This window comes from Staurois parvus, unplaced genomic scaffold (genome assembly GCF_062004578.1).
Source record: "Staurois parvus isolate SC_StPar_1 unplaced genomic scaffold, SC_StPar_1.0 ptg000059l, whole genome shotgun sequence".
In the NCBI taxonomy this organism is placed as follows: domain Eukaryota; kingdom Metazoa; phylum Chordata; class Amphibia; order Anura; family Ranidae; genus Staurois; species Staurois parvus.
Genome location: NW_028317855.1, coordinates 4317558 through 4336491, shown reverse-complemented (window position 1 = coordinate 4336491; position 18934 = coordinate 4317558). Strand labels below are relative to the sequence as shown.

Here is an 18934-nt window from a genome sequence, read left to right as displayed (position 1 = left end):
GTAATTGGGAGCAAAGGCAGGAAAGATGACATCAGGCCACTGGAGTAACGTACCGAGTCCCACACTTGTAAGCCATGGAGAAAAATCGGACTCAGTGCCGTAGGACGCAGGGCAGGGGGAAGCCATAGAAGCGTCGATGTCGCAATAGGGGCACAATTAGGTAGTTCCAGCAGGACCCAGAGAGGAATGTCTGAGGAAGCGTGCAACATAGATAGCGGGGCAATCTGGCTTGCCTGATAATACTTACTTACTTTTTTGCTCCATAAGACGCACTTTTTTCCCCCCAAAAAAAGGGGGAAAATGTCAGTGCGTCTTATGGAGCGAATATAAAGCGGCCGGTCTGGTATTTCCGCCGCCACCATGTCAGAATACCGGGCCGGCCGCTCAGCTGTTCTCTGCGGCAGGAACTCACCTGTTCCTCGGTCCAGCGCTGTAGTCTTCCCGCGCCAGCTTCTTCCCGCCCCGGCATCTGTGACAGCCGGGTGCCACATGACAGGTCCCAGGAGACGACGGGGCCATTCACAAAGCGCAGCGCTTCTTGCGCATGCGCAGTGGGCACCCGGCACCCATAGTATGGGAAGGAGAGCTCCGCGGAAGTGTCAGTCAGGTACCCGCTCCCCCTCCCTCCCTAAAGGTCCGCAGTGTCTGGTCATGTCCTGTACAGTCTGCAGTGTCTGGTCATCCCCTGTACTGTCCGCAGTCTCTGGTCATCCCCTGTACTGTCCGCAGTCTCTGGTCATCCCCTGTGCTGTGTCCGCAGTCTCTGGTCATCCCCTGTGCTGTGTCCGCAGTCTCTGGTCATCCCCTGTGCTGTGTCCGCAGTCTCTGGTCATCCCCTGTGCTGTGTCCGCAGTCTCTGGTCATCTCCTGTACTGTGTCCGCAGTCTCTGGTCATCTCCTGTACTTTGTGTACAGTCTCTGGTCATCTCCTGTACTATGTCCGCAGTCTCTGGTCATCTCCTGTACTGTGTCCACAGTCTCTGGTCATCTCCTGTACTATGTCTGCAGTCCATTGGTTCAGAATATTTTTTTTCTTGTTTTTCTCTTCTAAAGCCTAGGTGCGTCTTATGGTCAGGTGTGTCTTATGGAGCGAAAAATACGGTAGTTACATTAGGTACCCCAAGACCACCCTGGAGTGTATGAACAAAAAGCGTAGTTCTGGAGACTCTGGGGCGTTTATTGGCCCAGATAAAATGCCTAATCTTCGCCTGAATCAACCGAAGAAAATGAGGAGGAACCCGCACTGGGAGGGTACGAAAATAGTATAACAATTTCGGCAAGATGGTCATTTTCACTGAATTAACCCGTCCTATCCAAGACAGGGGTGGAAATTGCCAAGAATGCATAAGAGAGGACACAGAGCGAAGCAATGGATAATAATTTGCATCAAACAGTGAGTCATAGGTTTGGGTCAAGCGAATGCCTAGGTATTCAAGAAGCCCATTTGTAAGGGAAGTGGGACTGCAGGTGCGAAACCAAATCTGAGGCCAAAGTAATATTAAGCACGACAGTCTCATCCAAATTAATACGGAGACCCAAAATCAATGAGAAGCGCTCAAGAACCTGTTGCAAATTTGGAAGCGTCATCAGGGGATTAATGAGAGTTAAGAAGGCATCGTCTGCAAAAAGGTTCAACTTGAACTCCTGTCCCGCGTAAGGAACCCCCGATACATTACAATCGGTCCGGAGCGCCAAAGCAAGCGGCTCAAGCGTGATGACAAAGAGCGCCGGGGACAGGGGGCAGCCCTGTCTCGTCCTTCGTCAAATAGGAAAGGGATCTGAGAAATACCCAGTGTGCGTAACGGAAGCCGAAGGGAAAGAATACAAGGCTTGAATCCAACAAGGAATAGAATCGCCAAAACCCCAACGAAACAGCACAAACCGCAGATATTCCCAAGATAGAGAATCAAAGGCTTTATATATGTCTAAGGACAGTAAAAATCCCGGGATTTTCTGCTGTTGTAGAAAATGTATAAGATGGACCACCTTACGAACGTTATCACCTGCCTGCCTCCCAGGGACGAAACCTACTTGGACCAGACTACGCAAATTTTGTATTATTTTGATATTATTATGTAATAATGATGCTTTAATGGACTATCATGTTGTATAGATTAGAAATCTATTGTATATATTGGTAAATGGGCATTTTTGTGTATTAAGGAATGTGATTATTTGGATTATTTTAATATAATTTGTAATTTTAAATAAAGAATAAAATTTAAAAAAAATTAACAAGTTCCCCCATGCATACAATTGACATGAATGTAGGGATCCTCCCCATTGCGCTATTGTATTCTGATAGCAGTGTCTTTTAGAAAACTATCGCATATAGAAAGCTGGACTGCTGTGTTCTTAACTTCACAAAGTCAATGAAGTAGAGTAGATCAAAAGTATTAAAATATCTTACAAAACCAAAATGTTGTTAGTGCCAAACTATATTTCAAGAGGCATTCAAATCAAACAGGGACTTTGAATTTTACAGGTATAAAAACTGATGTTAGCAAGTTGAACCTAATATGTTAATAGATGACCAACACGGAGCCTGTAGATATTTGCTAAAATAATATACAGTATTAACATAATCGTGATGTATTTTTTAAAATTTATAATATATGTATTAATTATACTCCAGCTACCGGAAGCCACAGCGACAAGATACGCCACTGCACGCTGGACTATCTGCAGCCAAGCCTCCCACCACACCTATCTGCCACTCCGTGTACCTCCCTAAAATTCATCTTCCACTCCTCCTCCTCATATTCCTCTCCTCCGTCCCCAAAATCTCTTCTCTATATCCCTCTGCTCCTCCTAAACAACTATATATTGTGTCCTCACTGCTTCCTTCGCCCCTCTACGGCACCCATCACCTCCTCCTAATACTCACTGACCTCAACACCTCCACTGGTAGACTTACACGCTCCCGCACATCCCGCTCCCATGCCACCTTTCTCACCCTTTTTTCTCCTCCTAACCGCGGGGGACATCTCCCCGAACCCTGGCCCTCCACCACCTGGCTCACCCACACGGCACCCTCCCGCTTCCACATCCTGCCGCAACCCCCTCAACCTAGTATCTGTCCCCCTGCTCCCTAAAACCACCCCCCCGTGTGCACTCCTGAACTCCCGATCGGTGTGCAACAAGCTTACCGCCATCCACGACCTCTTTGTTTCCCGCTCCCTCAACCTCCTAGCGATCACGGAAACCTGGATCCAAGCCACTGACTACCTCCCCTGCAGCACTCTCCTATGGAGGTCTCATCTGGACCCACTCACCCAGACCCAACGGTCGAAAAGGTGGTGGGGTTGGTCTGCTCCTGTCACCGCAGGGCACCTTCCGAGTCCTCCCAAACCCCCCCTCTATCCTTCTCCTCCTTCGAGGCCCACTGCATCCGACTATTCTCCCCAACCCCCCTGAGGATTACTCTAATCTACCAACCTCCTGGACCCGTATCCCGCTTCCTTGATGACTTTTCCGCCTGGCTACCCTTCTTTCTCTCCTCCGAGCTACCCACCATCATCCTTGGGGATTTCAACATCCCTGTCAACATCGACAACCCAGCCACATCACAATTGCTCCACTTAACCTACTCCTTTGCACTCACACAGTGCATACAATCCACCACCCACTCCTACGGGAATATCCTGGACCTTGTCTTCTCCCATCGCTGCGCTCCCCACAACCTCACAAACACCCCCTTCTCTCTCTCTGACCACAACCTTATTACCTTCTCTGTCTCCTCGTCCTCTAACGCCTACCCCTCCAAATGTCATACTACTACCAGCCGAAACCTCTGCAACCTGAACCCTGCCCCTCTCCACTCTGCAGCTGATCAACTCTACAACAGCATCCTTCCCCTGCCCTGCCCCGACCTGGCCATGACTGCCTACAACAACTCGCTGTCAGCCGCCCTTGACTCACTAGCGCCTTTAACCACACAAAACATCAGACCCTGACCGCTCCAGACCTGGCAGACTGACCACACCAAAGCTCTCAAACGGCCAATAGCCGTTTGGCGGCCAGAAAAATGCATTAGATTTCTGGGTGGATGCCATATGGCGTACTCCTGGGCATGCACAGTGCAGTCGTGCGCTGGAGCGACTATGGTGCAAAACCAAATCCCAACTAGCCTTCACCCGCTATAAATCTGCCTTCCACACCTACACCTCCTCCCTCCACGCTGCCAAACAAGCCTACTTCCTGACCTTCATCAAGACCCTCTCCTCCAATCCTCACCGGCCCTTCTTCATCTTTAACTCTCTACTCTCTCCGCCCCCACCTCCACCCAGCACCTCACTCACCGCCCTAGAGATTGCCAATCATTTAAAAAACAAGATTGACACTATTTGCAGGGACATCGCCGCTGCTCAAACTTCCTCCCCACCCATCCCCTCTCACACAGCAACCCCATTACCCCTCTCCCTCGACCTCGCCACTGTTCTGACCTCCACCCCACCTAACATTCCTCACACTGAAGCCCCCTCAACACTCCACTCCTTCGACCTTACTACCATCGAGGAGGTCACCAAGGTCTTCTCTAATGCCCACCTCACCACCTGCCCCCTCGACCATATCCCCTCACAACTCCTACGACCTCCCTCCTCCTCCATCCTACGGAGCGTAGGATCACCCACATCTTTAATCTCTCCCTCTCTTCCGGCGCATTCCCCTCCCCTCTGAAGCACGCGCACATCACCCCCATACTTAAAAAGCCCTCCCTGGACCCCAATGACCCGAACAACCTTAGACCCATCTCCCTGCTGCAATTTACATCCAAACTCCCCGAGCGCTTAGTCTACAATCGCCTATGCTCCCACCTCAACCACAACAACCTCCTCGATCCCCTACAGTCCGGCTTCCGTGCCCTATACTCCACTGAAACTGCCTTACTCAAACTCTCCAACGACCTGCTAACCGCCAAAGCTAACAGCCATTATTCAGTGTTCCTACTCCTCGACCTCTCCACGGCCTTCGACACACTCAACCACCCCCTCCTCCTCAAAAAACTACACTCCCTTGGCCTCAGAGATTCCGCTCTCCCCTGGCTCTCGTCCTACCTATCACAACGCTCCTTCAGCGTTACCTATAACGCTACCACCTCCCCCTCACTCCCCCTCTCTGTTGGGGTCCCCCAAGGCTCTGTCCTCAGGCCCCTTCTCTTCTCCATCTATACTCCTCCCTTGGCCAACTCATACACTCTCATGGCTTCAACTACCACCTCTATGCCGACGACACGCAAATCTATCTCTCGACCCCTCACCTCACCCCCTCAGTCTCTGATATGTCGTTCAGTAGGCTTGTGATTCGGGCAGACTGGATGTCGCTCCACTTCCTTAAACTGAACCTCTCCAAAACCGAGCTCCCACTCTTCCCCCCAGCCTGCACACCACCCCCCATTGACTTCTCCATCATGTCCAACAATGCCACCATCAGGCCCGCCCCGCAGGCCAGAGTACTTGGTGTCATACTTGACTCCAATCTATCCTTCCAGCCCCAAGTCCAATCACTCACAAACTCATGCAGACTCCACCTCCGCAACATCGGCAAAATCTGCACGTTCCTAACCCCAGAAACCACTAAGCAGCTCATCCACTCCCTCATCATATCACGACTCGATTACTGCAACTCCCTCCTCACTGGCCTGAATATGGCAGCCAGACTCATCAACCTTACCAACTGCTCCGTTTCCGCCACCCCCCTCTGCCAATCCCTCCACTGGCTTCCGATTGCCCAATGGATCAAATTCAAAATCCTAACACTGACGTACAAAGCTGTCCATCATACTGCCCCAAACTACATCACCGACCTAATATCCAAGTACCACCCAACACGCATTCTCCACTCCTCACAAGACCTCCTTCTCTCTAGTTCCCTGGTCTCCTCCTCCCATGCCCGCCTCCAGGACTTCTACAGGGCGTCACCCATCCTCTGGAACTTGCTACCCCAATCCATCAGACTATCACGTAATCTCCTCTGCTTTAGGTGCACCCTGAAAACCCACCTCTTCAGGAAAGCCTACCCCACCCCCTGCTAATTGCCACCCTCCTCCACTCTTCCTACCACTCCATCCCCCACAGCCATTTCCTCCTGTACCACTATCCCCTCCCTCCTAGATTGTAAGCTCCAAGGAGCAGGGCCCTCGAACCCCTCGTGTATCGCATTGTATTGTTATTGTACTGTCTCATGTATTGTCTCCCATTGTAATGTACAGCGATGAGCGAACTGTTGGCGCTTTATAAATTCTGTATAATAATAATATTAATATGTTCTATCATCATTTTATCGCTGATATTGAGAGAATTAAATGATGTTAAAGATGCATGTCAATATTTGAATGGAAGCCAGTATATACAGAAAATAAGCTGATCAACAAAGAATTGACAATTCTAACTTCAGATTTTTATTTTATTTTAGGAACTTAAGGGAAATATTCGAGTTCATTGCAGAATACGTCCAAGTCTACACCTTGATAGACAAAAGTTAATAAATCAGCAGGAAAGGTAACAAAAAAAGATATATATACTATACATTTCTTGCCTATCCTACAGTATATAATATTGTGTTCCTAATAGTCACTTTTTTCTTTTCATTGACAATGCATGTGAAAAGCTCCACAGTAGTTACATTTGCCTTGGATGATGTAAGTATCCAATAAAAAGTTACTTTGCAATTGATAGAGCAGACTAGAACTAATGTGAATCGCAAAATGCCCCTGTAACCATATGGTTACTTAGAAAAAAGGCCAGCCCTGAAAAAAAGATCATTTATATCATTTTCAGGGGCCTGTGTCTTCACTTTTCTGCTTCACAATCACTGCAAGTATTCCACACTTTTGGATCTGAAAGGTCAGAAAGTCAAATGTTTGCAGCAGCAAAGTGTAAAGGCTTACTTTGATCATGCCATTTTGTTGGACATCCCTACTGACTCAAGGAGCTGCACCACTCAGCATCCTGATTCTCAGGCAACACAGCTGCACGGGTTCCATCATTTGGCTTCCCTTTGGTCTCAGCAGCCTTGGCACCTTTTTTGCCTGGTAAAACGATTGTGACTGTGGCCCTGACTTTCCACATTCTGCTTCTTAGCGATCCCTGCAGCATTCTCTTTCCTTATTGACCCCATTGGCCCTGTGTCTGCTGGCAACAAGTTTAAACCTCACAGATCTTTCAGAAAACAGCTTTTGCTCTCCCTTCAGAAAACCCATAGAGTTCTGTGACACCAGTAACCTGGGTGAAGCCATATAAATGATAATTTATTAAATAAAGAGTTAGAATAGTAAATACAGGACTTTTTCTCAGCTGGAACTTGGTGGAACTCTGTTCCACTACTTCTGACTCAGACCCTCTGCTCCCTGCTCACCATTATCATTTGTAAACACAGATGTCCAGCTTTTGTGTTTACAAGTGACAGCTTGTCTCCCAGCAGCTTCCACAGATCTGATCTCCTGAGCAGATCCCACTGAGTGCAGGACAGGGACAAGAGCGATGCAGGTGCCTGGGGTGCTGTGCAGTCATAGGTGGGAGGGGTTGTTTGGTGGACTGCACCTTCTGTGATATTTTTTTTCCCTGGTGTCCAGATGCCAAAGCCCCCAATAGCTAATATCCCTGCAAGTGAGAGAGGCAGAGCCACTAACCGTATGTGGGGAGGTACTAGAGCCGAACAAGTGCTTCAGCTTAATTCAGCAACAAAATAGGATACATGGAAGATGGTGGAGTGGGGGTGGGGGAGAAGATGTTGGCAGTGGAGGGGTGTTCTGTTCAGAGGTTAGAGCTGAAGAGGGGCAAAAGTAAGATGTTGATGGGGGATGCAGAGGTAAGCAGCTTCACTCTGTATGCAGAGCACCTGTGAACTCTACACTGCATGTTTAGCGCACCCCTGACCTTTGAACTCTGTATTGTAGTGTACCCCCTGAACTCTGCACTTTGTGTTTAATGCACCCCTGAATTTTGCACTCTGGACAGAATACATTCCTGGTATTTATTGCCCCTTTAAGACCCTCCCACTGTTAGTGAAATTTGGCAACATCTACAATTTGATGCCACTTGACAGTTGTTTGTTTGTATGGGGGGAATTGTTTTGGGAGGGACATGGTTAAGTTCCTGCACCCTATTCTCTGAGAAAAAAAGCCCTGAGTAAATACATACATATAAAGCTCAAATGTGAAAATTAGAAACCAGAAGTTAAACAAGTAAAAATGATGAAACACCATAATAGTTTCCTTTTAAATTGTATGTCCAGCCAAAACTTTTCATTTTAGTTTTGAAAGAGCGCCAGGTAGAAGTAAAACCTGAAAGGGGCTCAAATCCTTTCATTATGTATTAATATTATTATTATTATAATATTATTTTTTTAGGATCACTTAGTTATATATTCAAGCTTGTTCAGCAAGGCAGTGCAAAGAGCAATGAGGGTGTCCAAAACGCAATAACTCCTAAGTTTTCTGTAGTCAGCTCAGTTATAAAAACGACTGATTTTTGATTGACTGATATGTTATTACATTTTACACAGCTTCATTAAGAATTGCTATTTGTATGTTATACTAAAAAATTGTGTCTCATTTTTATGTACTAGAATTTATTCAGTTTTCTAAATACTGCATTGTATTTATTCATGTAATATTTGTTTTATAAATAGGAAACTGTTTCTCTAAAATGCAAACGATCAGGCCAACCAACTGTGGATAAAATATTTAATTTTGAAAGGTAAAAATTTTAATTCATCAGCTCTTTTACTGTATGGTAGATAACTCCTGAGCTTCTGCTCATTTGGGACTATAGGACTATCTCTGTGTATAACTGTGGCCTCCACTAAGTTGGGCCTTGTGATTCCCTGTCAAGATGTATGTACTTTGTACTCATGCAATTCCACTTACTTCATTTTATTGTGGAATAAAGTCAGCCTAGTCCTTTTGGCGCCTTTTTCCGAACCTTTATTGCAGATAACTTGTAAAAAGGGAAAATTATTGCATAGAGTCAGGGGCGGACTGACAACTTATGGGGCCCCCGGGCAAAAAAGCCTAAGAAAAAGGTATCAGGGGCATCTCATGGGGCCCCCTACTGACCCCGGGCCCTTGGGCAGTGCCCGAGTTTCCAAATGGTCAGTCCGCCCCTGCATAGAATACCCCAATGGGATATAGACTTTCACCACTAAACAGTCTCTGGCTGGATACTTAGACTTCCCTATGCTGATCCTCATTCACAGGAAGCTGAAGTAGTTTCCAACAAAGCAGAAGTGTATTTTTGCACCAGGTGTGTGACTGTAGCAATGGACCATTGGAGATTCCAGTGTTACTTCAGTGTTCCTAACCCTCAGCCCAAGACCTATAGCCAACATGGGGTAGGCTTCAGCAGAAATAAAAACCTCTACCGTCTTTAGCCCATGAGAGCTGAGCCCCAAAGGTCCATGACTAGGCTCCACAATTCATGAGGCTTTACCTCTTTTCTGGAAGCTTCTTCCAACTTCACCCAAATCTCTGGGCTCTATTACTCAGAAATTGTACAGCTGTTCAATACAATGCTAAAGGCTAAAATATAGCTATATTCAGCTTCCCAGAATAATTGAAGAGAGCCTCATTATAGTATGGCAGCAGAGGTTCAGTGCTCTGACTGATAGAAATCAGTCCTCCAATCAGGCAAAAAAGTGCCTGTTGCCTTGGGGAGAATGATCTTATGGTAATATAGTTATTCAAATTGAAAAAAGACCACTAGTTCAACTAACAGAAAATGTAAATAGGTAGAATACACCAAGAAAATCACAAAATCCTTGAGTGCTGGTCATCTGAGAATTCTCAGGTTGAAAGATACTGTATGTATGGCACATTTGGGTATAGATAAACTATATGAAAACAGAGGTGGTGGTAGAATGGACTGCATATCCCTGCATTCCACATTGACAAATTACCCAATACAAAGCTCACAGTGACTTTTGAAAAAAACATTGGAATGATGGTATGTTGCTACATACTGTACATGGTACTGGCCCTGGTGTCAGCAAGGACTAGCTTGCAGTCTGTGTTCAGTTCAACAACTGAACACAGACTGCAAACTGGTCCTTGCTGACACCAGGGCCAGTGGGAGGGGCACTTGCCCTGGGCACAGACTTTGGAGGGGGGGTTTCAGATTGCAAGTTGTACTATGCACATCTCTACCAAGTCACCACTGACACGGTGCTCTTTACAAATGCCCATTTAGTCTCTCTGCTGCTGCGGCCACACTCCTCAGCAGCAGCGCAGTTGCCAGTGAAAATATGCTGGCTCACAGCATCCAACCACCGCCGCTGCCCACCCTGTCAGCGCTAGTGGTTGGTTGTTAGGACTGCTGCTCTCCTAGCAGCCAATCAGGTGCTTGCCCCACCTCCAGGCCCTGGCATTCAGAGTAGGAGGAGAAAGGAACTTCCTCCTCCAAACCTGCCCGGTTCCAGTGCCTCTGCTTCCTCATGTCCGTCCAGTAGCTGCCTGCTGCACTGAGAAGAAATGGACCATAATGTAAATGGAATCTCTGGGGACAATGACCTAAGGAGGATCTCTGGGGACCCTGATCTAAGGTGAATCTCTGGGGACCATGATCTATGGGTGAACTCTGTGGACCCTGATGTGAAGGGGTAACTCTAGGGACCCTGATATAAGGAGAGGGGACTCTGAGATCCCTGATGTAAGGGGAGGAGTTTGCAGACCCTAATGAAAGGGGGGAACTCTGATCTAAGAGGGATCTCTGGGGACCCTGATCTAAGAGGGATCTCTGGGGACCCTGATCTAAGAGGGATCTCTGGTGATCCTGATGTAGGGGGGATCTCTGGGGACCGTGATCTAAGAGGGATCTCTGGGGACCCTGATCTAAGAAGGATCTACTAAAAACCCTGATCTAAGGGGGATCTTTGGGGACCTCTGGGGACCCTGATCTGAGGGAGATCTCTGGGAACCCTGATGTGAGGGGGAGACCTAATATAAGGAGAGGGGACCTAGTAATTCATATAAGGGGGAGTCTGGGGTCCCTGATGTAAGGGGAGTACTTTGGGGACCCTAAGGAAAGGGGGGAGCTCTGAAGTAAGAGGGGAACACTTGGGATACCTGATGTGAGAGGGTGACTCTGGGGACTCTGATGCAACATCATCATAACTGTTAGCACCATATTTCATTGCAGGATAAAATGTGTACCGCTGTTAAACTCATATGTTACATATGTTTTGGTGAGACATACTGCGTGCATCACTATTAACCCTCACTCCACCTGCTATTCCACCTAGAGGCAGGGGGAAGGGGGTGCCATTTGGCATCTTTGCCCTGGCACTGGATGACCTTGTCCCAGAACTGGCTAACACCACCCATCATTCTCCTAAGCAGTTCTCTTAAATGTGTTCTTGAAAAAGACTAAAGCAGAAACTAACTCAAGCATTTTAACAATCACATGCATGTACACACTGTGTATACATAACATAGGCATTAAAGTATACCTAAAGGCATTTTTTTTGTTTTAGAGTTTAGAACACCTGGTTTCACTGGTGTCTGTGTCCCCATTAGGGAGATTCACCTTCTCTATTTATCTTGATGACTGTTTTCATTGAAAATGAAAGAAAATCTCAAATTTTGAGTGGTCAACAGGACAGGAATAGAGGGGACAATAGTTCCAAAGGGAACACTAATTCTGATGACCCTGGTGACAACCAGGGATTTCCCTCACTTTGCAGGGATTTCCTTTCACTTACTGCTGCAGATATAGGACAGGAGGTGAATGGAAATCACCCAAATGGGACACAAGATGGCAAAAAAGAAAAAAATTGACAGGGGTTATAATCCTACCTTGCTCTATCCAAAGTGAAAAAAAAGTTTTCAGTTCTACCTTTATCAGTGAACTGTATTTACAGCTCTAGATTCAACTTGTTTAGTAACACTGTGAAATTATTTTTTTCCTTCAGAGTGTTCAACCCACATGAATCTCAAAGTGCAGTATTTAAAGAAGTACAACCCTTTATTACATCAGTACTGGATGGGTAAGAAAACCTTTACATTAAATAACTATATAGGCTTGGCCAGGTAATTTAAATACCTGGATAGTGGGAATAACTTGAAGCGCAAACAATTAATATTACTTAATTGATTCTCTTTTACACACAGAAATGGGATATTTGACTTGTATATTACTTTTCTGTGTTGGCTGCTTTGTTACTGGTAATCAGTGTTGCCAATTGTTCGTATATTTAGAGACACACAGTTCACAGGTAATAGGTAAATCCAACACGTTTCGGAGAAATGCCTGCCCCTTCATCAGGGCTCAATAGTGGATGTGATTGGAACAGACCTGGAACAGAAATGCAGCTAAGAATGAGGCCCAGTAGAAGCTGTCTAATATCAGAATAGCAGCATGCCTTCCAGGTCTTTTTTTTGTGCTGTGATGGTGGCCTGGACTTTAAACCTGAACTTTTAACCATTTTCAATAAAGAAACTGGTTTTATTGCAGTTATCCATCAAACATTTCTACACTGATAGTCTAACATAATGACCATTGCAAAATAAGGCCACGCTTCTGCCATCATTGCATTATTTAATCATGCCTGTTATGCTTTACCTCATGATCTTATATTTCCACAGTTACTGTGCGACTCAGTGGGAAAAGAACCAGCTGTGCAAATGTAGGATCATGAGCTCAAATTCCCAGTGGGGAGAGATTGTTATGCTTTAGCCTCAACCATTTAACCATGCCTGTTAAGCCATGCTTGACTTTACTCCTGTTCATTGCTTGAGATTTTTTTAATCTGTAAAGCAACTCAGTTTACCTGTTGCTGGTATCTTTCAGTATATTTCATATACTGCTTCAACTGTGTAAATATTGATTGTATTGGTTTGTGATAGGTTTTTCTGTGATATTTGATATTTGAGTTCGACAGTTAAAAATATGGAGCTGGGATTAATAGGGGTATAATATAAGCATATATTAATATTTAATAGATTACACCATAAAATTCACATTATGTTCAGCTCAGATATAATATGGGAAGGAATCCCTATATAGCATCTCTCACATTCTCCCCTTTACCTACCTAACTTTGCCAGTCCTGATGGTCATGGAATATGATACAGCCCTCTACTAAAAGTATCACAGAGCACAGCATTTGTTGTTTTCTTATTACCCTGGAAAGGTACATTTTTAAGTCATAGGCACAGTTATATATTGCATTTAGGGCTGCCCTCAATGTTCACCATATTAATTTACCATAACAAGATTACAGCTTGAAGTCTGAAAATTTTAATCATGTACCAATGAGTTTCAGCGTCTGGAATGAGATCATTAACCTCCCACCTCTGTTGTCAAGCAAAATAAAAACGTATTTTCTACATAATTACTGTCATTTTATAGGAGCAGCAAAGTATTTAGAAAAATCCATCACAAAGGAAGCCATGTAACAATGTCACTAAGATCTTTCCTCTTTTTTTTTTTTTTAATAAGTGCTTATTAACATTTCCACATTTTACTACATCATCTATATCCTTGAAAAATGCATTACGGTAGTGCAAACATTTACAGTCAGCTTCTAGCAGGTGTGCAAAAAAGGTGTCAGAAAAAGTATTTCATCACCACAACAAAATTGGATATACTTTTTTACAAAACTACTTTGGGATTCCCCAGACTTTGGCATCCCCATCTGATATTTTGAGATTCCCCATCTATAAACAATCTATTGGTCTGATTAAAGAGATGAATGAGAAGTCACACTTAAGATTGTCTTGAGCTTAGCATAGTCCATCATAAGGGCCTGTGGCTGATGCATCATAAAGTGCCATGAGTTATATCTTACCCCAACAAAGGTCTCATAAGATCTAAAGTGGCCATTCTCTAGCTTGTTAAATTTCTTCAGGAATTCCCGATGCATGAGAAACCGCATGCTAGTGTTCAACTTAACCCACAATAACACTTTCTGAATTTAACTATCAACTAGTTGTCTGGCTCCAATTTCAGTACTTTTGAAGTCAAGGACCAGGAACAGGTGTTCAGCAAATATAAAACTAGAAAAGTTACAATTTCTGGGGAAATTGTGAGAAGTGTTCTTGCCTCCACCAGTAGTCTACAACTGGAGTGGGCGGAGCAACTGGGTGGAGTGGCTTGTCACTCTGCTGTCTGCTCACACACCTGGGTTCCTATGGCAAATCACTCTACAGCAAGGGCAGAGAAGAGTGGTTAAAAACAAACTGCTCCAACTTGCTCACTTCACTGGCGGTTGCCATCTTCAAACGGTTGTGGTTTAAAAATTTTAAATCCTACACCAAAGAGCTTTATATTGTGAGAATCACAAGACCCAGACCTACATTTTGATGCATAGTATGTCTCTGAAATATTAAAAATGAAGGCACAGTCGCAGTTTGGAAATTGCCCTTCAAATTTGAGGTGGCTAGAGTGGAGTTTCAATGAATTTCAATGGGCGGTGTGAGTTGCAAACAAATGGTCATATTGTGAAAACTATCAGGACTATGGCTTAGCCGTGGAAATTTTAGTGGCAGCAGGGATAGCTGAAAGTTTTGATATAAGATTTGTGTAGGTGGGCTTGAAAATGAGGGAGGGATGGCAGTTTAAAAATCATGCCCTGATTTTTCAGCTCCCACTCTAGTTTTGAACATTCCGCCATTCATTCCTATGGGACCAATTTCACCACAAAAACCCCGATATTTCGTGAACCATTCGGTGAAACGTTCCGCAAAGTAATAGCACACCAATCGGGAACAATCCGCACGTTTTGGTATATTACTGTCTATGTAGTGTAAAAACTGTGGGAGCAGTTAGGGTGGTAAATTTGGCTATAATAATAAGAATATATAAGTGAGATAACAGTAAGTGGTCTTGCCATGCAAGAACACTTAATTACAACCTACTTTTTTCAGGTCAGTGAGTCAGACGATATAAAAGCTATTGGACCAACATGACAGCCATGATACGTGCATTTTCAGGTGATTAGCACAAAGTAAGTGAAAATAGTACTGGTGGTGGCAGCCCAATCTTTTCCACCAAATTCATAACAAAATTTATAGCAGAAGGGAGAAGCTGGGTGAAAACTGCTTAAGTTTACTACAGTATGTGGTGGATGTGACGAACGTGGTGCCCAACCCCTGCCCTTCTCACCAATTCGTAACAAAGGACTGGCCAATCTCACACTGCGATATCACTTATGTAACATAGCCACTCTCAGCTGCACCCTGCACAAAGATTTTCCAGATTGCGATACCGCTATCTAGTTGCCAGCAGCCTGAACGCGATTGTCACTGGGTTAAGTTAATTAGGCAATTAACCCTTTAACCACTTGCCCTCCAGAGGATTTACCCCCTTCTTGAACAGGCTATTTTTTGCGATACAGTAAAAATTTTAAAAAATCAAATTTCCTCATACATTTAGGCCAAAATGTATTCTGCTACATGTCTTTGCAAAAAAAACCCCAATATGTGTAAATTACTTGGTTTACGTGAAAGTTATAGCATTTACAAATGGTGGAATATTCTGGAATTTATGTTTGTATTTTTTTTATACTAGTCATGGCGGCAATCAGCGACTTATAGCGGGACTGCGGCGAGCATTCTGACACTGGGGGAACTGACTAACTGCCACTGACATCCCCAGTGACACTAATACAGTGATCAGTGCTAATAAAAAGCACTGACACTGTACTAATGACACTGGGCAAGAAGGGGTTAACATCTGGGGCGATCAACTTGGCAAACATTCTGCTGTGTATTTCTCTGCTGCGCATAGAAATACGCAGAAGCATGTTACTGCTAGCAGGAGAGAGACCTTTGTTGTTTACACACAGGTCTCTCCCAGTTCAGTGTTACTCGGTGATCGCCGGGTACCTGCAAGGAATCTCTGGCCAGGATCCAGTGATCTATATCTGTAGCCGCCAATGTCGGCGCAGGCAGGGCTGCATGCGCGCCCCCTACCCAGAAATGCAAATCACGTATATATACGTGATTTGCACAGAACATGGGAGAACAAATTTAAGGTGACAAAAAGAGGATGAAGTTGGAGTTACATAAAATGAGCCACTGAAACTTTCCAGAATAAGAAATATCTGTAGATAGGTATTCTACTAAAATTCTGCTTATCTAGTCTCTGGTTCTCAGGATGCAGGTTTTGTGCAAATTCTGGTTGTATATATCCTATGGTTCCTGACATTATTACTCAATAATGTCAGGAACCATAGGATATGTACAACCAGAAGTTGGACAATGGTTGGACAGTGTGGATAAAGTGCAGCAACAACAATAACAATGTCATCCAACTACTCTGTTCTAATCCCAAAACCTATACTTTATTACATATGTTGCTTCTTGCATTTCCCATGGTGCCCAGTCCTCTCCTGACCAATGTTAACTGCAGTGATGATAAATAAAAAGTGCAAAGCTAATTTAGAACAAAATCTCCTAATGATTCATCTGGGTGTGAATGGATAGGAAACAAATAATGATCTTACAATCCGGTTTTCCATCAACTAAACACAATTTTGACCAAGGTTCCAGGAATGAAGTCATTTGTATGTCAGTCAATTCAAGCTCTTTTAAGAAACCTAAGGAGTGTACCTAGTCCTGATAAAGGATACTAAGCAGCCAGTAATTATATGTGGTTATTTGCTCTATGCCACCACTTATCTTGTATATGCCAAGCATCTCTCCAACTCCGGATGTGGAAGATACAGCCAGAGACAATACTTTTCCTTTACGGCCCATTGAGGCATCATATCAGCAAAAATGTACCATGATGGGGGGAACTGGTGCTAGTGACTATAAACCCAAGGTTTCTCTTCTCTAATCACATGGGAAGCACTTTACCCCAAGTCCAACAGTCCTACTGCTTTTTTTGTGCTGCTTCATATGCATACTATCATGGCATATTACACATAGATTTCGGGAAGACAGCTCACAGTGGCTAGCATGCTGCCACCTACAAATTATCTCCTAATGGAAAATGTGGTCATCTACCATATCTGTCACATCTTCCACATTAGGGCTAAATTTCATTGCTATGCTCCTCACCTGGTTCACCTTAACCATTTTTGTATGTTGTGTGTGTGTGGTCTGTTTGTGTACTATGCCAGGATGTGTTCTGCATGTAGGCCCTTACAGTGTATACAATCCACACACCATATGTTGGTGAAAAAAGGATGATAACAAAAGGGGGAGAGAAGCAGATATGTAGCATTGCATAGGAGAGAAGTGGGTGAGGGTGGAGTTCAACTCAAAGTGAGGTACTACCTGAATGTGTACAGAAAGCCTCCATTACTGCTGATGAGAAACTGGGGGTGCTCACCTGCATGGGAGAGCTGTAGACAAGTGAAAAAGGAGGAGAGCAGACAGGGAGTTGCCACCTGTTCAGTGAAGGTGCAGCAACCTTCCAGTACTTTGGAAAAGAAATATACAATTGTCTTCTCTTTTAATATTATAAACAGTTCTGATAATTTCCTCAAAGTTTTACAATTTTAAACATGAAGCTTATTTAAAACTAGTCACACAAAACAGCTTCTAACTTGTGTAGCACCCTCCTAGATAGGTGCTAGGATTAGTTACATTTAGGCTCCATTCACACCAATGCGTTTTTTAGTGCTTTTGGCAGAAACGCACTACAGTCCATTTAACATGGTTTCTTTTGGAACGTCTTCACATCTATGCTTTTTTGAGCTGCTGCGTTTTTGGAAAGGGTTAAGGACTTTTAAAGGAAAAAAGCAGCGTTTTTGCTACAATAGAGTTCAATGGAGAATCTGCTGAACTACATGGTAGTGCATTTTTGCGGCGTTTTGCCATGATTTGCATTTTGCATTTTTATTCTGCCCAGCAAAAAAAAATTCCACTTTAAAAAAAAGAGCTGAACAAAAACGCAAAAACGAGTGAAGAAAACCGCAAAACAAACTGCGGAAAGCACTGCAAAATGGACAAAAAGCAAACTGCATAGGTGTGAACAGAGCCTTAGTCCTGGCTCACTGTGTTCAGTGGAGTTGTGTCATGAAGGGTCATGAAGGGGTTCACTTGCTGCTGGCACTGTGGCTCCCAGACCTATAGATTGCAGTTCCAGTGTCCATCAGCTGGTGTCTCTCAGAAGCTCACGGTAATTGGTCATCCCCTAAAGCTCACTGCAGGAAATGTATTTAAAAGAGAAATATAGGAAAGTTTTTGGGGTTTTTTTAAATCTTACTTTCCTAGGTGGATGCAGCATCGGTCCAATGCCGCATCTGTCCCCTGCCAGCTCTAAGGGTGAGAACTCTCTGCTCTGCTCTGCTCCCCCCCAGCGCTCTCTGGGGGAGGGAGTGGCTGGCTTAGGCTCTCAGTAAATCACAGAGGATGAGCCAGGTGTCACTGCAGACCAGGGGCGGACTGACAACTCATGGGGCCCCTGGGCAATAGGGGATCATGGGTCCACACCCGAAAAAGCCTATGAAAAAGCCAATAAAAGGTACCAGGGGCATCTCATGGGGCACAGGTATTTAGACCGGTACTGGTGTCATTTTATATGGTTTTAGGTCTGTGTGTATTGTCTCATACTGAGGTGATGGTAAACCAGGGCGATTGCCCATATGTCAAATTTGTATGTGTAATAAAGCATAATTTTTGGAAATTTTTCGGAGTATCACATTCTGTTCATAATGTAGCCGCTTTCTTTGTGAATTTCTTTTCACAACCCCTCTTTTTTTGCATCTCATGGGGCCCCCTACTGACCCTTGGCCCTCGGGCAGTGCCCGAGTGCTCGAATGGTCAGTCCGCCCCTGCTCCAGACTCTGGGGTGGATCCCAACTTTAAAGTCTGCATCTTTTCCCAGCCTGGACCAGCTGAGTGACCTGAGATTCTGCATCCTGATACTAACCCTGCACCCTGATCCATTACTTGTCTGCTTTTTCCATTTAACCTCTCCCTGTCCTGGCTTGCTCTTTGCTCCCTACCTGATTTCCCACGTATGACCCTGGCTCTGACACTGAC

General features: G+C 44.7%; 1 protein-coding gene across 1 annotated transcript in view; it reads left to right on the top strand.

Moving 5' to 3' along the window:
• The window catches only part of KIF25 (kinesin family member 25), a 74601-nt gene that overhangs the window by 28478 nt on the left and 27189 nt on the right, over positions 1-18934 (top strand). Inside the window, exons 6-9 of the mRNA XM_089668558.1 lie at positions 6415-6500; positions 6610-6640; positions 8632-8699; positions 11908-11982. Coding sequence (XP_089524684.1) covers positions 6415-6500; positions 6610-6640; positions 8632-8699; positions 11908-11982 — 260 coding nt within the window. The remainder of the gene's footprint in view (positions 1-6414; positions 6501-6609; positions 6641-8631; positions 8700-11907; positions 11983-18934) is intronic.